Source organism: Fukomys damarensis, unplaced genomic scaffold (assembly GCF_012274545.1).
Source record: "Fukomys damarensis isolate Sample0158 unplaced genomic scaffold, DMR_v1.0_HiC HiC_scaffold_11, whole genome shotgun sequence".
Classification (NCBI taxonomy): domain Eukaryota; kingdom Metazoa; phylum Chordata; class Mammalia; order Rodentia; family Bathyergidae; genus Fukomys; species Fukomys damarensis.
In genome coordinates this window covers 12,581,938-12,606,232 of record NW_022900923.1, presented here as the reverse complement: position 1 = coordinate 12,606,232, position 24,295 = coordinate 12,581,938, and the positions used below count along the sequence as shown (strand labels likewise).

The 24,295-nt window shown below is 39.0% G+C and overlaps 2 protein-coding genes across 3 annotated transcripts in view; both read left to right on the top strand.

Annotated features, from left to right (window-relative positions):
• Tfb2m (transcription factor B2, mitochondrial) overlaps positions 1–9,976 on the top strand; it is a 19,140-nt gene extending 9,164 nt beyond the window's left edge. Inside the window, exons 5-8 of one of the 2 annotated variants that reach the window (XM_010642630.2) lie at positions 1,114–1,203; positions 5,063–5,113; positions 6,917–7,071; positions 9,290–9,976. In XM_010642630.2, the coding sequence (XP_010640932.1) occupies positions 1,114–1,203; positions 5,063–5,113; positions 6,917–7,071; positions 9,290–9,467 (474 nt within the window). In that variant the 3' untranslated portion in view covers positions 9,468–9,976. The remainder of the gene's footprint in view (positions 1–1,113; positions 1,204–5,062; positions 5,114–6,916; positions 7,072–9,289) is intronic. The other variant, XM_010642631.2, reaches the window with a different exon arrangement.
• Positions 9,977–24,021: 14,045 nt separating this feature from the next.
• Positions 24,022–24,295, top strand: part of Smyd3 (SET and MYND domain containing 3) — a 690,610-nt gene continuing 690,336 nt past the window's right edge. Inside the window, exon 1 of the mRNA XM_010642624.2 lies at positions 24,022–24,260. Within this exon, the coding sequence (XP_010640926.1) occupies positions 24,097–24,260 (164 nt within the window). The 5' untranslated portion in view covers positions 24,022–24,096. The remainder of the gene's footprint in view (positions 24,261–24,295) is intronic.

Below are 24,295 nucleotides of genomic sequence, written 5' to 3'. Positions count from 1 at the left end.
CCTGATACCAAAAAAAAAAAAAAAAAAGATATGCTATTAAAAGATGTTAGGTCCAAAATAATGGCCTCTTGTAAATTTTACTTTTTATTCCGTGTAATAAGATGGTCTCCTGAAGTCATGCTATTGATGTGGGAGTAATGTTTCTTTTCTGCAAAGAATGCATCATGTTATCAACCTGTTGATCAGTGCAATGGAAGTGTTTATTTTTACATATGGAGCTATGGGCTGGGATAGTAGGGTGAAAAATGAAGGGATGATTTATTCCTCTAGACAGATAGTAAATAAGTATTGACTAGTCCATAAGAGAGTAGGAGGCTCAGATCCTCGAGGCTATGAACAGTAAATAAAAGAAGGAAACGCAGAGCAATAGAAGTGTTTCCTCAGATTTTATCAGGTACTAGGAATATTTCACATAGCTGACACTTCTTTTACTGTGGTGTCCCCCCCACCTTGAGTCAGACTCTGGTTCAGGGTGACCTTGAACTCAGATGAATCCCCCAGCCTCAGCCTCTCTGGTATTAGGATTACAGACATGCACTACCCCACCTAGCTACTGTGCGCTTTGTCGTATATGATTTCCCTTTCATTCACTGAGGTAACATCTGAGCCATAACAGTTCTTAACTCAAAATTATTAGCCCATGTGATACATAGTATTTCTGACCCACTTATCCTTCTTCAGAGTACAAGCCACAAGTTAACTATTCACATCATTTGCTAATGCTTTCTGCTCTGGTGTGTTACAGGAGCCATAGGATAGGAATTACTTTGCTTTGTTCATGTTCTTAGCTAAATTATTAGTTGTTATTTTTATTTCAGCTTTTTAATGAGATTTTATCTGATCACTCAATTAAATGAAGTCAGTGAATTTTAAGGGTACTTGTGTGTTGAAAATGAAAGTGGAAGAACTGAAACTAGTTATGGTTAAGATTTTGTACTTAATTCTAATATTTAACTTTAATTTCTAGGTGTTACTAAGACTCAACATTTGATTATATATATTATACAATATATATGTTATATATAATGTATATATGTTATATATATTATATATATATATTAAAAGCTGTGAGATTATATATTAAATCCACAACTTTTATTTTCCTTTTACTAGAAACTAGCTGCAGATCCCACAAATCCAGACTTGTATCATGTATTAAGTGTGCTTTGGCAAGTATCTTGCAAGATTAAGCTTCTCTACAAGGTGAGTAAAATCCTTCTGCATTTCAAGAAAAAATTGTATTATATTTCAGAGAGGTTAGTAAGCAGAGATTACATATTAAAGATTAAAAGATTATTTTTTCCAACTGTTCAAGGTAATAGGGCAGGTTAACTTTGTGATACTGAGTATTTTTGTGGTACATACTTGTTTCTTTTATCATAAAAATAAGATATGTTAATTGAAATTAGGAAAACTTGGGGTGAATGTGTTAAGACAAGGTCTCGAAGTGCAGTTCAGGTTGGTCTTAAACTTGCAGCACTCCTCCTGCCTTGGCTCCTTGGGTGCTGAGATTACAGGCATGCACTACCACACCTGGACAGGAAATATATTTTTTAAAAAAGAGAAAGGCTGAGGTAGGATTGTAAATTCAAGCCCAGCCTGAGCAACGTAGCAACTTAGTGAGACCCTGTCTCAAATTAAAAATAAAAGAGCTGGGGGTGTAGCTCATTATGAAAGTCATGAGTTCAGTCCCCTGTATTGTCTCCCCCTCAACAAAAAGGAAGACATAAAAGTTAATTTTTTTAAGTTATCACTACAATTCTGTAACCCAGAAGTCATAAATGACATATGTAGCATATATTTAGTGCTGTTCTTTTTCTTTGTGTAGTGAAGATTATATTGTTTTGTATCTCATTATTTTCACTTGATAATAGTTATAAGCTTTTGCTCTTGTCACTAAACACTTTTTGAAAGTTTGGAGGTGTTTGTTTTTGAACTGGGGATTGAATTTTGGCACTAAGTTACATGCATCCTTGGTCCCCCTTTTCTTTAGATACAGGTTCTCATTTAATCACTGAGTTTCCCACACTGGGCTAGAAATTGTGATCCTCCTTCCTTGGCCTCCCAAAGTGCTGAAATTACAGGCATGTGTCACTACACTTAGCTTTTTCTTAAGTTTTTAAGGGCTACTTAATAGTTCATTATAGCTTTCCTCTTTTTAGTTAATTTCCTATGGAAGACAAGCATTGTCTGATAGAAATGTTATGTGAAGCACATAGGTATCTCTATGTTTTTTAATAGCCACATTATAAAAACTAAACAGATGAAATTCATGTTTTGCTCACTTCCCTTGTCAATTAAAAATTGTCAGGCTGGGGATTTAGCTCAGCAGCTCGGTGGCCTGTCTTGCAAGTGCAAGGACCCGAGTTTAATCCCCGCTACCAAAAAAAAAAAAAATTGTCAAGGCCAGCCTCAGCTACATAGTTCACTCATACTATAACAACAAAGACAATACATACTCTGATTAAAAATAAGAGAATGGGATAATTATGGCATGAAAGACTTTAATACTCATCTTTTTTAATGCCATAAAACACAATACTTGAAGCCAGAGGTGGCTATGGAATATGGGAAATCGGTATAGAATTGAGATATGCTACAATTGTATAAAATATACTGGATTTCAAAGATTTAACATGAACACAAAAATGTGAATTATGTAACAACTAATTTTTTTATTATTTTTTCAGTACTGGGAATCAAACTCAGGACATTGAGCTTGCCAGGCTGGCACAATGACTTGTAACAACTAATTTTAAAATACTGATCATACAATGAAACAATTCCTTGATTGATTGGTTTTGAGACAAGGTCTCACTATGCAGTACAGGCTCTCCTTGAACTCACTATGTAGCCATGCTGACCTTTAACCTTGGGCAGTTCTCCTGCCTCAACCTCCCAAGTGGTGGGATTACAGGTATGCGCCACCACGCCTGGCTCACGTAGTTTTTAAGGGCATAGACAGTCAGCCATCTGTGTCCATTCACTATCCACAGATTGAACCAATTTTGGATGGAAAATATTCATAAGAAATAATTGTGACTGTATTGAACAGATATTTTTCTTGTTATTTCCTAAACAGTACATGATAACAACTACTTACGTGGCATTCCTATTATGTGTTATAAGTAATCTAGAGATGAGTTAAAGTGTAGGGGGTAGGTAAGCAGATATGCAAATACTGTGCCATTTGGGAGTGGAGGAGCCTCAGGTTTTGATACTGGAAGGAGTCCCAGAATCTGTCCCCTGCAGACACGAGGAATGATTCTCGTCGTGTGTTTTATAGGCCTTGGATTTGCTAAGGCTGGTTTTGGATTATATTTATCTTCATGTAGTGTCTTCCCTGCTTTTGTCTGGGAACATATTGAATCCTTCTGTCTGCATATTAGTGTTAAGAATGTTACCTTAATTGAGCTTTGTTCCAACTCTCTCCAGAAAGTACTGAGGTCCTTAGGTTGGATGTCTGATCCTTGACTTTTGTGTCTAACCTGTTCCTTCTCATTTTTTCATTCCAATTATTCCAGCAATCTTTTTATATTTAGTGTTTGCATCACTGATCCTGCTTTCTACCTCTACTGTATATTGTGATCTTCATACTGTAATATTTGGTTTTCTTAAAATCCCTTCCTTGCTCCATTGAGCTCATTTTATCCTGTTGACTTTTCATCTCAGCCTCTTCTATTCTCAGAGCTTTCAGCTGGTTTCTTCTTAGAGGCCTCCTGAGGCCTTTCATTTACAGGATAATATTTTCAGCCAGGGCTGGTGGTACCTGCCTGTAATTCCAGAGCCCTGGGAGGCCCAGGCAGGAGGATTGCGAGTTTGAGTCCAGCCTGGGCAAAGTAGCAGCTTAGTGAGACCCTGTCTCAAAGTGAAAGTTTTGAAATGTCTGGGGATCTAGCTCAGTGTGGAGGACCACAATTTAATTCCCAATACCACAGAAAATGAAAATAAATAACAATTCTAGTATTTCCTTCTTGTTCCTTAGTATTTGGGTTTGGTGGCTTTTTTGTGTTTTTGGTACTGGGGATACAATTCTGGACCTTGCACTTTTAAGGCGGCACACTGAGCCAAATCCCCAGCCCTTTAGTATTTGTCTTCAAAGGACCTGTTTTCTCATTTATTAACCTGCAAAAAGGAGGTCTTTCTGGAGCCAACATTTGTTAGCACTTCTTCCCTTGGAAATCTTCAACTGTCAAGTAACTGTTGAACTAAATTCCCAGGGTCTTGCAGATTTTCTGTGCTGTAGCTTTAGTCATCAAAAGTGAGTATCCTCTGCTGTCGCTGCCATGCCCTGATCCAGGTTGTGGGAAACTGGAGGGCCCTTGTACACTCTTGCCATTTCTTTGCCTCCCTCTACTTAAAATGACATTCCTGAAACTGCCTGGAATTCCTTAGGCGGGCAAGTGTTAGATATGAAAAAGAATGGTTTTTTGAAGACTGACAGGTCTTTATTTGTCTCTTATATGCCCTTACATATTCAAATCAATTTGATTAGTAGGCTTTTGCTCTAACGTAGGGCAAAAAAAAATTCTCAGTACTGATCTAATTGTCCTTAAAGTAGCATGATTTCCATGACTCTAGTATGGAAATCAGAGAGATATATCATGCAGCTATCCGGTGTTTTTCTTAAATCCAGTTAGAGAGTGACCTGGATTTTAATTATCCTCTTGTTCAGCTTGTTCCCCCACCTGGGGAATGAATACTAGATCTCACATATGCTAGAGAGGTGCTCCATCACTGACTACACCACCAGCCCTTTCAACTTTGTTTATTTATTTATTTATGGGGGGGCACTGGGGATCATACTTGGGACCCTGCCTTACAAGGCCTTCAGTGGAACCACTGAGCTAAATCCCTGGCCCTTGACTTTATTTTGAGACACGGTCTTGCTGAGTTGCCCAGGCTATCCTTGAATTTGAAATCCTCCTGCCTCAGCCTCTGAGCTGGGATTCCAGGCATGCCCCACTCCACCCTGGCTAAACGTGATATTTTTAGGTCAGTCATGATGTGGGTGCTTTGACCAGGGAGAACTAAAAGAAATGTTTTGTGTTTTGCTTTCAAGGCATGTGTTCCAACATGTGACTTGTACAAGAAAGGAGTACCATCTTTTAAGGTAAAAGCACATTGATGCTTTTCCCTTTTTCTCCTTTAATACAATATTCTTTATTTTCTCAGAGATTATCTGGTATTCTATATTTAAGAAAATAAAAACTTTAGAATAACTACTGTGTCCTTTAAACAGAGTTCACTATTTTTAATAAACTGAAATTATTTTGGTTTAATATTTAGATCTTTGATCCATTTCGATTTTAGTTTAGTGCATGTTGAAAGAAATGGGTCTAGTTTTAATCTTCGGCAAGTGAAAAGCTAGTTTTTCCAGCACCAAACTGAAATTATTTTGAAACAGTTACATTTATTAGCTATTCTGTAGTAAGATGCTACCTCAGTAATAGGCTTAAATTGGACTCTGACTTTTTCTGTTTGTTTTTTTGTTTTTTTGTTTTTTGTTTTTTGCTTTTGTCTTACTGCACAGTTCAGGCTGGCCTTGACTCACTGTAACCCAGGTTGGCCTTGAACTCGCATCAATCCTGCCTCAGCCTCTTGAGTGCTATTTATTTATCTCTTTTAAAATAAAAATATGCTTCCTTTTAAAGTGTATTGTGGGAATATGCTGAAGCATAAAAATGAAGCTTATATCTAAAATGCATTTCTGAGATTGGAATAAATGTTCATCTAACTTGATAAGCTGAAAACCAAATTCTGCACTCTTAATCAAATTTGTGGTATTAGTAATTTCTTATGTGATTGAAATCACTAATAGGTATATACTGGTTCTTACCCACGAAATGAGTCTTTAGTTTTTATTTTATTTTTTTCCTGTTTAAAGAATTAATGTGATGATATAAGACGTCCTCTATTTAGAGATAAACTACTTATGAAATTCTAATATATTAACTAAAATTTTAAAAGTCTTTTTTTTTAATTATTCAAAAAATCTTGCTCTGTAGCTCAGGCTGGCCTTGAACTTATTGTATAGTCCAGGCTGGTCTCAAACTCATGGCAGTCCTGCCTCAGCCTCTTGAGTTCTGGGATTACAGGAATCCTCCACCACACCTGGCTCAAAACAATTTTTGGACCCAGTTCAAAAGTCCTGCTTGAAGGGCCAGGGATTTAGCTCAGCGGTTCCGTGGCCTGCCTTGCAAGCACAAGGACCCGAGTTCAATCTCCGGTACCAAAAAAAAAAAAGTCCTGCTTGATACTAATGACTTTATACTTGCATATCAGCTCGGTCTGAAGATCTCATTTGCTTTACCACTATAAGAAAAAGGAAATAAGGAGTTTAGAAATTATCTGATTTTAAAATGATCAATTATCATGGTGATTTTAGGTTTTTTGGGTTTTTTTTTTTTTCACACTATTTCTAGCACATAATTTATATATAGTCTCAAGCACTTTGGCTTGGATACCGTTGGGGTTTTATCCAAAAAATGAACAAACATATATAATACAGTTTTTTCTTTTTAATAATACCAAAAACTTTGTTTCTTTAGGCCAATTTAATATATAAACTTTGACTGGGGATTTAGCTCAGTGGTTCCGTCGCCTGCCTTGCAGGCACAAGGACCCAAGTTTGATCCTTGGTACCAAAAACAAAAACTACAACAACAACAAAAAACAATTAGATACAACCTAAAGAGCATCAGTCCCTCTAGGTTGCTCCCTCCAAACAGCTTTGAGATGGCCCAGGTAAAGCAGAGTGAGAGCTTGCATTCCTGATACACCCAACAAGAAAATGCATTCAGGAACCGTGGTGATTGCATCTTTGCAGAAGCAGTGAAGGAATAAGTTAAGCTGTTTTAAATAAGTTTTGCTCTGGTAATATTTTATGACTAACAGTATTTTCCGTTTTCTCCAGCATTCATCAAAATATCAAAACCTGTGTTTCGTTCAGATCATTCCACGTAAAAATTTATTCACCAAATACTTAACTCCTATTAACTACGATATATTTTTTCACATGGTAAAGCAATGTTTTGGGAGACGCAGTGCCTTTCTGACACATCATTTACAGTAAGTAAAGAATAAAAGCCAATATAAAAGTAGCGATTTTATGTGCCAATCTTTTATTAGTCTACTTATTTTGACTAAGTTGTGATGTACCCCTGTTACACTTATATATTTCTTCTCCTTGGTATACATTTTGAGAAAAATATATTTTGTATATTCTCTCACTGAGTTTCTTTTACTTTCTTTTTTTGGTTTTTTGAGACAGGGTCTCACTGTGTAGTTCAAACTGCTCTGGAACTCACTATGTAGGCTGATCTTGAACTTGCAGCGATCCTCCTGCCTCAGCCTCCCGATTTCTGGGATTACAGGCATGTGCCACCACACCCAGCTCTTTTACTTGCTCTGTGTGTGTGTGTGTGTGTGTGTGTGTGTGTGTGTGTGTGTGTGTAATCGAACTAGGGACCTTGTATTTGTGAGGCAGGTGGTGGAACCACTGAGCTAAATTCCCCAGCCCCTATTTACTTTCCTTCTTTGAAAAGGCAACCAGGAATTCCCATGAGTTGTTCTATCTTCATTGGAGGTTAAGCTATAGGATCAAGTACCTGCTCACCACTAGTTGCTTTGGAGAACAGTCAGGATTACTGTGGCATATTTGCCATCTATTTTTTGTTATTGTATGTATTCCATGGTTCTGTTTTCTAGCCAAAGTAGAGTGGTTCATCATACCACCATGGTTTTCTTGCCCTGGACGAATTTTTATGTTTCCATCTAAAACTTACAAAAATTATAGCTATGCCTGTCATGGTGGTACAGGCCTGTAATTCCGAGATAGGCAGGAGGATTGCCACAGGTTCAGGGAGAGCCTGGGCTACATCCTGCATTCAAGGCCAGTCAAAACTATTTAATAAAAACAAAGAATTATAGCTGTTAGTAGCTACATTATATAATTTTTACATAGGGCTGATACATAAAGTTGTGCACAATCAACAACCTATAATTATTCAAAGTAATTAATTTGATCATCATTTAATATATAAGTGAATGAGATGTTGACTGGGCAATATTTTTATAAAAATCAATTTTAAAATTGGCAATAGACCAATAAACATAACCTATTTTTCATTTTGCCACTTTGTGGTGGTGGCCATTTTGAATGTAGATGTCATAGGAGAATAAGGAATAAGTATGATAAACTCCGTGGTACAGAAATTCCCTTGGAAATCTTTAATATGGCCAAGAATCTAGTCTATATCTAAAAATGTTGCAAATATTTTCTCACAAACTGTTGCATTACAGGTGTTTGCTATTGTCAGTGGTTTATTGATGCTGTTTTGCTAATATATGAAAATTTTTGTGCCAGGGATTTAGCTCAGCAGTTCGGTGGCCTGCCTTGCAAGCTCAAGGACCCAAGTTCAATCCCCGGTACCAAAAAAAAAAAAATTTGTTTTTTATTTAACCACCAGTGATTGCAACATAAATGTGAAAAATTGTTTCTTCCTTTAAAACTCCCAAACAAGCTGGATGCTGTGGCACATACCTGTAATCCCAGCTACTCAGAAGGCAGACAAAGGACAGTTGCAAGCTGAAGGCCAGCATGGGCAATTTAGCAAGACCTTGTCTCAAAAATAGAGGGCTGGAGATGTGGTTCTGGGGTAGTAGACTGGCCCAGTCTACCTAACCCCTAAGTTCAGTGCTCAATACCAGAAAAATAGGCCAAATAGCCAGCTGTTGGTACTTATTAAACTTTTGCATGAACCTTGGTGGAGTTAATATTTTTGTAGGGCTAAGGGTGTGGCTCAGCATTCGAGAAGCCCTGGTTTCAGTACCACACCGTGCCCACACATAAATTAAAGACCAAGACAAAGAAAAGAGTTGGCAGATACAGGGTTTTTTTGGCAGTGCTGGGGAATAGACCTTTGGCCTTCTCTATACTGTGTAACTGTTCTGCAGTTACAGCCTCAGCCATGAAGGCTGAGGCAAGAGGATTGTCACGTATTTGAGGCAAGCTTAAACTACAAAGCAAGACCTTGTCTCCAAATATATAAACTAATGAATTTTGTGTAAGAATTGATAAGAATATGTTAAAGTCTAAATTTGTTACTTTCATTAGAAGTTAGCTGTGGACCTAAGGAATAAAAATAAACTTAAATTTAATATATTTAAGCTCTGAAATAAGCTTAATTGTATATGAGTCATTTTAAATTGGACTTAGAAGCTATCCTTTTCAACATTGTTACTATGAAAAAGCATTAAGCACATTTATTTTGTATTTCTTTTGCAGTTCATTGACTCCGTATGATCCAGTGGCTATATTGAATGAAGCAGGAATTAATACTAACTTTAAATCATGTGAAGTCTACCCTCAGGACTATAAACACCTTTTTGAGACTATAGAATGTTCCAGTGACAATGACAATAAATGGCTATATGACAGAGTCCTAGAAAATATAGAGTGTTAAGCAGCAGACTGTCAAGACATTAGCTGAACAGTTTATTTGGAAAACGTGACACATGAAAAAACTGCATTGAAAAGTGGACATCTTTTCAATAGAAGATAACTTCTTATTGACACATTGGCTAAAACTGCTATTTTATTCACAACTGAATAAAAGGAAAACTGTTTATTGTGGATTAATCAGATTTAATTGGTTTTGTTTTAAATTCCTATCTACCATAGTGCTGGGGGTATAGTTTGGTTGTAAAATGTGTGCTTAGTATGTATTCACAAGGCTGTGAAATCACAGGGCACTAAAACTTTTAAAAAATGCTATATCTACTGTAAACATAACAGGAATAAACCAATTGAAATTTGGTTTACTTTTAAATATTCTTTTGGCCAAATGTCTTACATTGTATTTAATTTAAATGTTCCCCTATTACCCTTACTCAAATTTGCATTCCTCCTGGGGGGTGGGGGTGGGACAGAAGAGTTTATATTGTGTTAAATTTAAAAAGAAAATTAGGGTCAAGGATTTAGCTCAATGGTGCCATCACCTGCCTCGCAAGTGCAAGTTCCTGAGTTTGATCCCTGGTACCAAAAAAGGTAAACTGATTTGAGTCATTTATTTTACCTTTCTGTTTGCTGACGCTATTACCAGTTATTGTACAATGAAATTATTTAAATTTTAATAGCTTTAGAAATTAAAGTATTTTAGTTAATATTTTGTGATGGCTTTCTTTTATCTCTTGATATTTAAATGAAATGCTTAATTGACACCACCTTAACTTTTGTTGTGTATTGTCTCCTGCATATTTGTTCCATCAAGAAAGTTCAGTTTAAGTGGCTTGGTGTGGTAGCGCAGGTGAACTTGTGCCCACACAGACACATACACCTGTAATCCCAATACCTGGCAGAAATATTTTAATTCCATTTAGATTCATGCTATGATCTAACTTCCAACTGAATTTTTTAGGGGTGGGAGTCGGGGTTTGAGACAAGGTCTCTTTATTTCAGGCTAAACTTGAACTCACTATGTAGCCTGAGCTGGCCTTGAACTCCAAAATCCCCTTGCCTTTACCTCACAAATGCTGGGATTATAGGTTTGTACGACCTTGCCCAGTTTATCTTCCTAATCTTTTTTGTGGTACCAGGGATCAAACTCAGGACCTTGCATTTGTGAGGCAGGCAAGGTACCACTGAACTAAATCCCACCCCCTTCTTAATCTTTCTAAAGTCTTCGCTTCTGAGTTTCTTCCCCAACCTTGTGTCTTATGCCTGGATTTCTCCTCAAGCATCTTCACTACCTCTTCATCTAATCCATTTTATCACTGCTGTATTAGACTTTCTGAAGCATATTTCACCATAGACTCAAAAGGAATGCCAAAGTTCAGGAAGCCTTGGTTTTCACATGGGTAATAGACTCTAGGTTGTGGTACTTGTCGGAAGGAGTAAATGAAAGATTTGGGAGAAAAATAGCAAAGCAGGAGATACAAATGTTGGATAGTGTTTTCTTACCCTTTCCATACTTGTAGCAAGAGGCTGCCTTCAACAAACTAGAATTTAAATTTTTCACAAATTTGGAAACTGGTGGTATGTCAGTGATAAGGCCCTGAGTTTGATCACTAACACTGCAAAATAATGAGACCTCAAAAAACAAAAACTGGAAGTGGTAAGTGCTTACCTAGTAATTACAAGGCCCTGGGTTCACTCCCTAGTGTCTTTTAAAAAATTTTCAATTTCTACTCACTAGAAGATATAAATAATGAAGCATATTGTGTAAACAAATATTTGTGGTCACAACAAACTGCCCCAAGAAAGCTTAACTTTTTTGTTCCATGTTAATCCTTTGAGAAATCCAGAATATCCAAAACTTTGCAGTCTGTAAACAGGCATGACGTCAGGTCAGGTCAGCTTCAGAGAAGCTGGGGAAGCAGAATTCTGATACTATGTGGGGCTTCCTTGAGAAGGGAAAAGGGGAACACAAGGTGGGAGATAGATTCCTATCAGCTTAATTTATTAAGGCTTGGACAAATGTTGCTATAGTTTGGATTTTTTTTTTTTTTTTTTTTTTTTTTTTTTTTTTTTTTGTACCAGGAATTGAACTCAGGGCTTTGTGCTTGCCAGGCAGGTATAGCACTGCTGAGCTACATCCCTGGCCCCTGAGCTACATCCCTAGCCCTACAGTTTGGATCTTGAATGTCTCCCAAAGGGCCATGTGTTGAAATTTGTTCCCTAACCTGTGACACTTGGGAGGTGGTAGAAGGAACTCAGGAAGCAGGCATTAGTAGAAGGAACCTAAGTCACTGGGTGTGTGCTGTTGGAGCCAATGGATATTGAGACCACAGCCACTTTGTTTTGCTTCCTACCTGCTATGAACAGGATTTCCTTCTACACTCACTACAACTTTTGACATACTGCCTTGCCACAGGCCCCAAAGCAAAAAGCCAACTAACTATGGACTGAAACCTCTGAAACTAACAGGCAAACCTTTTCATCATTTAAGGTGATTTAGCTTGGGTACTTAGAGTAACAGAAAATAACATAAGTATGCTATATATGAGTGGGCTCAAAGTGAAGAGAGCATTTTACTATGTAATATTTTATCATTTGTCTTCACATTACCAAATTGTAGAATTGCATGTAACATGTTACTTGTATGGCTTTACTCTGTACAAAACAGAAAAGAATTTTATTATGTGGTCTCCTTGAAATTCTATAATTATCCAGCAATTATTTAAAATGTGTTTCCTTAAAGAATTTGAAAAGTAGTGGCATAAGTCTTCTCTAAATTTCTTTAGAACTCAGCAATGAAACCGTCAGGGCCTGGGCTTTTCTTTATTGGTTTTTAATTACATCTTCAATTTCATTAACTGATACTGGTTTATTCAGAACTTTTAGATCTTTTTGGTTCAGCTTTGGTAATTCATATGTATCCATGAACCTGTCCATTTCTTCTCCGTTTTCCATCTTATTAGAATACAGTTTATCTAAGTGGGTATTGATGACCTGGATTTCTGCAGAATCTGTTGTGATTTCGCCCTTTAACTTCCTAGTTCCATGGATTTGAATCTTCCTTCTTTTGATGAGATTGGCCAAGGGTTTGTTGATTTTAATCTTTTGTTTGTTTGTTTTAGTTTTGGAGTTCTTTTGGTATCAGGGATTAAATTTGGGACCTTGTGCTTACAAGGCAGACAACAGAACCACTGAGCTAAATCCCTGACCCAATCTTTCTTAATCTTTTAAAGAACCAATCCTTTGATTCATTGATTCTTCATGTTGTTTCCTTAGTCTCCATTGCATTGATTTCTGCTCTGATCTTCCCCCCCCCATTGAGTTTATTGGTACATTTTAGGAAAACAGTACAGTTACATTCATTATTGGGATCTTGTACCTTTACATGACAGGTCTTGGTTCTGCTCTGATCTTTATAATCCCCTGCCTTGTACAGGCTTGGGGTTTGGCTTGCTCTTCCTTTTCTAGAGGTTGAAGTTCACCATTAGGTTTATTTGAACTCTGTTTTTCAGATATGGCTATTTACCACTATAAATTTCCCTCATGGGGGCTTTCATTGCATCCCATAACTCTCAAGTCTATTATATTGGCATTATCATTTAATTGTAGAAACTAATTTCTTTAATTTCATCTGTGACCCATTGGTTGTTCAGGAGGGTCTTATTTAATTTCCATGTGTTTATGAGGTTCTTGTGGTTTCTTTTGCCATTAATTTCATTGCACTGTGGTCTGATAATATGCACGGGATAATTTTAATTCCTTTGTATTAAGTATGTCCTATGTGCTGATATGTGGTTTATTTTGGAGAACATCCTGTGTGCAGCTGAGAAGAATGTGTATTCTGATGTTGTATGGTGGAACACTTTATAGACATCTACTAAGTCCAGTTGTTCACAAGTTTGGTTGAGTTCTAATATTTCATTGTTGATATTTTTGTCTAATTGATCTATTTGTGGCAATGGGGTATTGAAATCCCCCATTACAATTGTATTAGGGTTTATTTGATTTTTTGTGTCTATTATTTGTTTTACATAATTGGGTGTACTCGTATTTGGTGCATATATATTTATAGTTGTTATCTCTTCCTCTTGAATTGTTTCCTTTATAAGAATGTAGTGACCTTCTTTGTCTTTCTTAATCACTCTTGGCTTGAAATCTACTTCGTCTGCAAATAGAATAGCTACCTGTTCTTTTTTCCAGGTTCCTGTTTCATGGAGTATTGTTTTCCATCCTTTGACTTTCAGTCTATGACCTTCTTTTTGAATTAAATGTGTTTCTTGTATATAGCATATCATTGGATCTTGCTCCTTAATCTGCTGGTCTGTTTCTTTTCTTTTTTCCTTTTTTTTTTTTTTTTGTACTGGGACTTGAACTCAGGACCTTTTGCTTGTCAGACAGGTGTGGCACTATTGAGCTACATCCCTGGCCCTCATCTGTTTCTTTTGATTGATAATTTGAGACCATTTACATTGATATGTAAACTGATATGTATTGACTTATCCTTGTCATGTTATTTTCTTGTGATTTTTTTCCTTTCCTCCCCTCCGTTTAATTGCCTTCTTGCCTGGTAGATTCATTCTGTTGGAGGTTATGGAGCTGTAGTCCTTGTTTTCTCTCTCTAAAATGTCCTTTAGAACATTTTGCAGTGCTGGTTTTGTGGTCATGCATTTCTTCCTTTGTCATGAAAGTATCTTATTTCTCCATGAGTTTTGAAAGATAGTTTTGTGGGGTATATCAATCTTAGGACTTGAAATACTCCACTCCTAGCTCTCCTTGACTTGAGGGTTTGAGTTGATAAGTCTTCTATGATTTTGATGGACTTTCTTTGTAGGGGATTTGTTTCTTTTCTCTTATAGTTTTTTGGTTCTTTTTTTTTTTTTTTTTTTTTTTTTTTTTGGTACCAGGGATTGAACTCACTCAGGTCCTTGTGCTTGCAAGGTGGGAGGCGGAACCACTGAGCTAAATCCCTGGCCCTCTCATAGCTTTTAATATTCTGTTCTTGTGCTAAATTTCTGGAATCTTGACTATTATATGCCTTGGTGTAGATTTTTTACATCTAATTAGTGTTCTATATGCCTTGCTTATCTGTACGTCAAATTCTTTTCCCCTGCTTGGGAAGTTTTCTGCCATTACTTCTGTAAACGGATTTTTATGTCATTTGTGCTTTCTCCTGCTTTTTCATTGACTGATCAATCTTATGTTATTCTTCTTTGCATCATCTTAGCAGCTGCTGGATTGACTTTTCATGGTCCCTTGATATTTTAAAGAAATCTTTATTTTCATGATAGCAAACCACAATCCTGTCTTCCGTATCTGATATTCTGTCCTCACATTGGTTCATTCTGCTGCATCTACTTTCAGTGGAATTTCTTTTCTTTCTTTCTTTCTTTCTTTCTTTTTTTTTTTTTGGTGTGGGGGATTGAACTTGGGACCTTGTGCTTGCAAGACAGGTAGCAGAACCACTAAATCTGTGGCCCTCAATGGAATTTTTAATCTGGATTTCAGTTTAAATGTTTCCTGTTCTAAAGATTTATTTATCTGCTTTGTTACTTTTGCTGTCACCACTTCATAGAGTCTAGCTAGGTGGCTTTCAGATTGTTCTACTTCATTACCCGAGTTTGCCTTTAGTGAGCTGGAAGTTTGGGGTTACATCATGCTTAAGTGTCTTCTCATTTTCCCTCCATTTCTCCTAGGAACTTTCCTTCCATTGGGGTGTCCCACTCCCTAGGCTCAGGTCTCTCGGCCCCCTTTTTGGTCCCTCTGTTCCCATGCAGATCCCTTCGTGCCTCTCCTACTTTCCCATGCCACTCTGCAGGGTTCCTGCCCCCAGATGAGCACCCTCCATTGAGGCTTCCACCATGTTGTCCTGCTGTTGTGTCCAGGGCTGTGTACTGCTGCTCTTCTGGGATAAGCTGCCAACTAGAATCATAAATAGCACAAGTAGCGAATTAAAGGGATGGAGTTTAAAATGAGGAAAGACACTTTATTTGTAAGGAAGAAAAAGCAGAAGACAGCAGGGGCAGGGGGCTCCATGTAAAAGATGGATTCCCAAGGGTCCTTTGTTCCTGGTCCTGTTGTAGATGGATCCTAGGCCCTAGAAACCTAACCTGGGCACCATTACCTACCTGCACTTTCCTGAGTGGACTTTGACTTTTTCCAACTTATTTGTCCTCAGGGCCTTATCTCTGGGATTTATAGGTTGGTTAGGAGGGGCTTACATACAAAGTTGAGTTAGTGATTAAGTAAGGAGATGCATGTGTATCTAGTGCAGTAATATTGTGACCCCAGAGAACATTTTATATATAATTTATATATTAATATAGTTATATAATATTATTAATATAATTTATATAATTATGTATATTATGCTAAATAAGATAGGTAGCCCTCTCACCCTTTTGTCTCCATTGCATTTTACTGGAAGTGGGGAGGGGCAGCTATTTTGGTTAATGTACCTGGCTATCTCTGTGCTCTGCTTATCAGCTTTACCTGTCTTGCTAATTGCTCCCTCCAGTAAGGTTTTAACTCTTTTTAGTCAGGACTTGCTAGAAAGCTTAATGAGGCCCTATTCCGTTCTTTCTCTGCCTATGGGCCCCTTTCTCCTACACTACCTCAGGAGGGCCCTAAAAAGAACCTAGCACTGTGTGTACTCCACCCCACTCCAACAAGGCCCAATCCCAACCCACCATTATGCTATGTATTCTATAAATGCATTCAGAGAGGACGTGAGATACTCCATGTCCCAGTCATCTCTCCAGACTCATTTCAAAACATCACTGTTTTGAGGATCCAGGCCTCCATGCACAAGTGCATGTTGGCATGGGGGATGACTATGGAGACCTAATCAGTATCAAAGAGACCACCTTTATCCCTAAAAGTTCAAGGAGAATGTAAACTCCAAGACTCAAGCCTAGATGTCTTACCAACCGAAAAAGAAAAGATCCTCTACAGTACTTCAACCAACACAAGCATGGGTCCTTTCACTAGCTGGCACTGTGTATGTGTATGTGTATGCCCAATCCCTAGACAGGCAAAGGCCAGATTGGCTGTAGTCAAGTAAGTAGGTTTTCCAATGGCAGTGATAGATCCCCAGAATGCCTGTCTTAGATTCTCATAAAATCTGAATTAGTTGCTTGGGTAAGCAACTCTCTCAGTTGAAATGAGTAGGGGGAGCCCATCATACACATTCCTCACTCATCCCACATCAAATGACTGCTGGCCAGTGACCACACCTTTTCCAAAATGCATCATCTGGTACCCAGTTCTCAGTGCCCAACTTTCAGATGGCTTGACACCTGTCATCATCCTATGAGCTCAGGTAATAAGGATCAGGTGACTTGTTCCAAAGAACAGTTGTGTTTGGTGAGGTGGGTGGTCGTAGATTGAAGTCTCAGAATTAACAAGAAACAACGGTAAATATTTGTATTAATATGTTCATAAAGAGGTCACAAATATTTGTATTAATACTTTCACAAAGAGCCATGATTACATGACTGTAGGGCAGCATGTACCACTGATGGGACTGTCCAATGCTTCCCAATGTAACAGTCATGCATGTAACACTGCTGGGTCAAACTGCCCTTTGGGACAGTCATGCATGTTCCACCAGTGATTCAAACCAGTGAAAGTGTGTTAAACTATTTTGGGATGGAATTCTAGTACTTTCCATGAAGACTCCTGATAGGAATACTATTTCAGTAACACTGATCAACAGGATCCCATTCTTATATTACTCCGGTAACTATCTGATATAGCTAGCAAAATCAACATGCTTATGAATTGATGACTAGTTGGTTTCCAAGCCACAAGCCCTGGAGCATAATATAGAAGGAAGAGTTTCTTGTCCATTGAGTGGATTTTTGCACCATTCAAGTGCTTGAAGAATAATTCTAATTTCCTGATGAGATATGTAAAAGACTTAAAAATAATCCAGCAATTCTTGGCTAAACAATCACTAATTTTATGACTAAAACTGCTGGGTAATTCCATATTAAATATTTATGTCTACCATTTAATTTCTGTCTTGCTAATAGTTTGTAAAACTAACAATTAGAGTTTATGGGGAATTGAGGCATTTTATGAGGATCTTTTTTTTTTTTGATACAAGGTATCACTATGTAACTCAAGATGGTCTTGAAATCACTATATAGTCAAGGATTGCCTCAAACTCCTAGTAATCTTTCTGCCTCAGCCTCCCAAGTGCTGGGATCACAGGCATACACCACCACACCTAGCTCTATTTTTTTTTTATGAGCTCATTAAATGCAAAGATGTCTTAGTTACTTTTTCTTGTCGCTGAGACAAAATACCTGACACCCAAAGTTAAAGGAGCAAAGATTTATTTGGCTTACAGTTTGTAGAGATTCCATAATCAGCTGGCTCCAAAGCAGGGTGACATGACAGAGCGACACCAAAGAAAAGATACAGGGGGCCAGGGATTTAGCTCAGTGGTGCTGCCACCTGTCTCAAAAGCGCAAGGTCCTGAGTTCAATCCCCTGTACCAAAACAAAAAAGAAGATACACTTCATGGTGGGCAGATGGTAGCAAAGCAAGCAAGTGACAAGTGACAAGCCTCTTTTTGTCCTTTGTATCTTATTCAGGCTACCTGCTCTTAAGATATGTAGCACTCACACCCTTAATCTCAGCACCCTCAATCCTAGCATTGTACCATGAATCAATTCCAGTGTCACTCCAGATCTAGCCACCTCTGAAAAGCCCTACCTGTGACTGCGTGAGACTCTGGGGGACATCTAGACACAAGCCATAACAGGTGAGGACTATGAATATGCTGAGTTCAACATGCGCTTAACATGTGCAAAGCCTCCCACTGTCAGCACCAAACACAGAGCAAGGATGTGAAAATGATGAAAAAAGTAGGGCAAGAAGGTACTGAGTTTTGTGTATTTTAAAAATTCATTTTAGATTACTTTGGAAAACAAAAGGGTCACTTTTTTTTAATTAGAGAAATTAAATATTTTCTCAGACTTGTAGAAAGATGGTTTCAGAATCTTACCCAGGATTAACTTATTATATATGATTTATATATGATGTAGTGATGTAGTATATGCTTTATACAGTATGAACCCAGTCTAACATTTTCAGTACTCTTTAAATGACTTTTTTTTTTTGCTGCTTTCACATGAGAGATATTCCATAATAATTGTTGAGCACAGGTAATAACTGAGAGCCTAGGGGTTCTGAGATTCCTTTCCTTTGTACATCTCAACATAATGTGATCTCAGGCAACTTTCAATACTATTGAGCTGGGTAAGGTGATGCATACCTGCAATCCCAGTGCTAGGGAGGCTGAGGCAGGAGGGTTGCTTCGAGTTTGAAGCCAGCCTGAACTACATGAGACCCTGTCTCAAAACAAAAACAAAAACAAAAACACTTTGAAAGCCAGACACAGTGCACCTGTAATCGCAGGTACTTGGGAGGCTGGGGCTGGAAGGTCACTTGAGCCAAGGAGATCCAGGTTAGCTTTGGCAATGTAGTAAGATAGTCTTGAAAAAGAAGTTGAATCAGCCATCTTTATCTTTATCATTGAGAAGATCTGGAATCTGGTGTTCATGAAGCATTATTTAGAATTCTGGAAAGCAGAACATTTTATAAGAGTTAAATAATCTCCCATGGAGCAATAAGACAATTGGTTACTATGTTATTCTTGCTATACAATGAACATTGTATTATTACAGAATTGTTTATTCCATTAGATCCAGTTTTTGTGGGTTTAAGACTATAGAGTTGGAGAGGGTCCTATTTTTATTGTGATATAAAATTTACCATTTTAGTGACATTAAGTTCATTGCATTCTTGTGCTTCCCTTACCACTGTGTACTTTGCAAACCTTTTCATCACCTTGTAAGGACCAAGTTTTCAGGTCAAGGTGGGCTCTCTCTGTGCCTCTTGCCCAGAACAGAGCTGCAAAAATTCCACTCTGTATAACTCCATTCTGTATGACAGTCTCCCTGTGTTTCTGTTCCTCTTTTTAGGGCAGCTCTCTGTTTTAGGCTACCTCCACCCTGTGTTTCTGTTCCTCTTTTTATGATCTAAAAGTGAATCTCTCCTGCTTATCCCTGCTTAGGGTAATCAATAGGAACTGATCATGGCATTAGTCAGTTTAAGATAATCACATGTTCTGTCAGAACGTAGGTACTAGTAATTTTCCGTAAGTGCCTTCCCAGTGCCCCTCAAATATCCAAGAATAAGCGAAAGATAAAAATAGCATCTATAAAAAGGGAGAGCCTCCCCAACCCTCTATAATCCTGCGTCATAGATGGGTCTGGGCTCTCGGTCTGAAGCCGCTGTGTCGGTGACACCTGAGGGTCCAAGCTCGAGCTTGCAATAAACTCCTCTTGTGTTTGCATCGGAAGAGACTCCTTGGTGGTCTTCTTGGGGATTTCGCGACTTGGGTACAACAACCTCACACAGAAACTGTCCCCCTCAAACACGAATTCCCTATTCCCCTTCCCCAGCCTCTGGCAGTTCTACTTGTGGTCTCTGTCGATGTATCGATTCTAGGTACTCCATATAAGTGGAATCGTGCAGAACTTGTCCCTTTGTGCCTGACATACTTCACTCAGCGTGACGTTGTCAGGGTTCACTCGTGTTGTAACATATATCAGAATTCCATTTTTAGGCAGGACGTGGTGATGCAGGCCTGTAATCCCAGCCTTTGTGGGACTGAGCCCAGAGGATGGAGAGTTTGAGGGCACCCTGAGTTACAAGTGAGACCCTGCCCACTCCCAATTCCTTTTCTTTTTGGAGACAACGTCTCACTACACAGTTCAGGCTGGCCTTGGAGTCACTATGCAGCCCAGGCTGGCTCCCAACTTGTGGCTATCCTCTTGCCTCAGCCTCCCCAGTGCTGCCCCTCAATTTCTTTTTAACATGTCTTTTGTGGTATATACTGTGGTTGTGCGTTCATCTGTTAATATACTGTGGTTGTTTCCATCTTTTGGGTACTGTAAATAAAACTATTATAGACATTAGTGTAAAGTATCTCTCTGAGTCCCTGCTTTCATTTTTTTTTTTTTTTTTGTTAATGAGGGGCTACTTTTCTTCTCCAGGTACTGGGATTTGAACACAGAAGCACAATATTGCCTCAGCTACATTCTCAACCTATTTATTTTTTATTCGGAAACAAGGTCTCACCAAATTGCCTAGACTCAAACTTGTTCAAATTTGTGACCTGGGGCTTGGGACTTACAAGCTGAGATTAAAGGTGTGAACAACTGTGCCCAGTGTGTAGAATCCCTTTGAAGGAAAAAGAGTACAGGGCTGGAGGTGTAGCTCAGTGGAAAAGTAGGGACTCAACATGCACAAGAGCCAGCTTTCATTTGCCAGTACCCGCCTCCCCCATAAAAGATACAAAGCAACAAATACAAACTTGAGTACAATGAGAACAAAAATCACAACTGCACTCCTCCTGCCTCACCCTCCCAAGAAGCTGCGACTAGGGGCATGTGCCCAGGCCCTGAATTCTCAGCCCCTCTTTATTTTTTAAAGTTTGAGACAGGCTCTCACTAAGTCTCTAAATTGCCCAGATTGGACTTGAACCTTTGATCCTCCTGGCTCAGCCTCTTACAGTTCTGGAATTACAGGTTTATATTACCATAGTGGCTCAAATTTTACATTTTAAATAGCATTAACATCGCAAAATGCAGGAATGTACATATTATTATCAACAGTTATACAGCTCTAGCTCTGTGATAATTTTGGCTGCAGATTCTTTGTAATAATGATTAAAACAAAATTTTTTTTGAGACAGTCTCACTTTGTACCCCAGGCTGACCTTGAACTCACAGGAATCTTTCTACCTCAGCCTCCCAAATCCTGGGATTACAGGCATGTGCCACTACACCCAACCATTGAACCTTTTTAATACCTGATTTTCTAGTTTGAGAGCTCAGGCCTTCCCTCACTGGTGCACCACACACAGGCAAACAACACAAGCCTCATTATCCCTAGCAAAGCAGGGACTGGGACCTAGACATTCACTCACTTTTCAGATCTCTGCATGCTGTGCACAAAGCATTAAGAGTGCAGGGTAGGATTTTGTACACTAAAACTGTCCCTTAGTCTGTAATCCCAGCACTTGGGAGGCTGAGGCAGGAGGATCGCTGTGAGTTCGAGACCAGCCTGCGCTACATAGTGAGTTCTAGGTCAGTCTCAACTACATAGTGAGACCCTGTCTCAAAAAACAAAACAAAACCAAAAACAAAAAACTGTCTCTTGCAAGTATCTATTGGTGGAAATTCATATTGCCCATTGCTTGTTTCTGAGGTCAAATGTCTTGGGCCATGTTGTCACAATGGATCCAAATAGACACCTCTTCCTGAGGCAGCTTCTTGGCCACTGGCTTTTCTGACTAGCACAGATGAACTCTTCTGGCAGTAGCTGTTGGGTGAGCATTCTCTTTCTGCTGCCTCTGGTAAAAGAACTGGATCCTATATCCAAACATCTAACCGAGAACAGTTACTGCCCTGATAGAGACTAGAAGAAAATCAAGATGAAGAGACAATTCACCGGTTGCCATTTGTAAACCACATTTGGACTCTGAATCAAACAGATCAATTCTAACCACAAACAACTTGTGAGACTTTTAAACATTTTTTTGTTTTTGTTTTTTCACTGTGAGGGATCAAACCCAGGGTTTTTACATGGTAGATAAGCTTTTTCCCAAGCCTAGAGGAACTTTTTTTTAAAAAAAATAGGTACAAGGAATCGAACTCAGGACCTTTTGCTTGAGAGGCAGGCACCACTGAGCTAAATCCCCAGACCTGGATTTTTTTTTTTTTTTTTTTTTAGATAGAATCTCACTGTGTATTCTAGGGAGCCTTAAACTTGAGATCTTCCTGCCTGGCTTCCCAAGTGTTGGAGTTATAGGTGTCTACTACTACCATGCCCTGCTCCTTGAAGTAGATGATGCTATTTTTTCCCTTAACATTTACTTACTTATTTTGGTGGTACTGCAGTGCGTTGTATGCCTGGCAAACCCTGAGGTGGGAATGAGTGTGCATTGCAAGAAGGAGATGAAAGCATGATGTTATCAGATACATATAAGGCCATCTCTGAAGGATATTAAACAACTGGTACAGCTCAAAGTCTGATCAACTTTGTTATTATTATTTTATTTATTTTTGTTTGTTTGTTGAGCCAGGGTCTTGCTATGTAGTTCAGGGTAGACTCCAACTCACAATGCAGCACAGGCTGGTCTTGAACTCATGGTGGGCCTCCTGTCTCAGACTCCCCAGTGCAGTGATTGCAGTTGGGTGTCACTGGGCCTGGCTGATTAATTTTATTAATAGGAGAGTAAACTGTTTGTAGGTACCTTCTGACATGACATATATATTATGAGGCAAAGAATATTTGCATTTTTTCTACATAACGTTTCACTTAAGTCAAATAAAAACTCTAGATTCTGAGCCAGGAGTGCTATTGTATACTTGTAATACCAGCACTCTGAGAGGCTGAGGCAGGAAGATCCTGAGTTCGAGCCCAGCCTGGACAACTTAGTGACTTAGCAAGAGTCTGTCTCTAAATAACAAATTAAAAAGGGTTACGGATGTAGCTCAGTGTAGAGGCCCCAGTTTCAGTCTCCAGTACCATAACAAAATAAAACAGAATAACCTCTAGATTATGACACTTAGATTTAGCCCACAGTTTATGGGAAATATAGGGGATAGAAAAGTAAGTTGAGACCATGAAAAAAATGTGCAACATTTTACAAGACTCCTAGTTTAGACTCTGAAAAAGCTCAGTGTTGTGGTGGTGGTGTGGGGAGACAGGGCCTTTCATTGGATTCTAGTTAACAAACTAAACCCTAAAACTTACAAAACAAACCTTAACACTTAAAATCATTAAAAAAAAAACTTGCTAGTATGTACAGCATTCTCAGGTGTGATGATACTGTAGTCTTACAGGATAGTGTGTATATATATATATAATTTTTTGTTTTTTTGGTATCAGGGATTGAACCTGGGGGGCAGGCCACCGAACCGCTGAGCCAGATCCCCGGACCCTTTAAAAAAAATTTTTTTTGAGACAGGTCTCGCTATGTAGTCCAGGCTGGCCTCGAACTCATGGCAATCGTCCTGCCTGTTTCCTAAGGGTGGGGACTAGAGGCATGCACCACCACATCCTTCTGGGATAGTTTTTTATTCTGTGAACATATAAAAGTATTTAACTAAGAAATGTTATGATGTAAAGTAATGAAGTGTCATGATGTCTACCACTTTCAACGGTTCAACAACACAACTTCGTACAGGTTTAATGACACAGTACAGACATATACAGACACATATAGGGAGTGAGCGGTCAGAATTGGCAGAACGCTAAGAACTGTTTGATCTAATGGAGAGTAAACCGTTTACCACACTGTTCTCTCCACTTTGCTGTGTGCATTTAAATCATCATCACAAAATGTTTTAAGATCACACTTCTGGGCTGCCAGTCCAGGCGTCGCGCACCCTCCTTCAGGGTCCGTCCGAGCATGCGCAGAGACAGCCCCTCGCCGCGCGCCCTGCCCCTCGGGTTTACGCATGCGCGCAGAGGGCAGGCGCGCGGGCCCGACTGCCCGCGAGAAGTCAGCTGAGGGACTCGGTGGACCTCTGAGGTGCTGGACTTGAGAGAGGATGGAGCCGCTGAAGGTGGAAAAGTTCACGACCGCCAACAGGGGAAACGGGCTGCGTGCCGTGGCCCCACTGCGTCCCGGAGAGCTGCTCTTCCGCTCGGATCCCTTGGCGTACACGGTCTCCAAGGGAAGTCGAGGCGTCGTCTGCGACCGCTGCCTGCTCGGGTAGGTACGGAGCGCCCTCGGCCACCAGGGTCCCG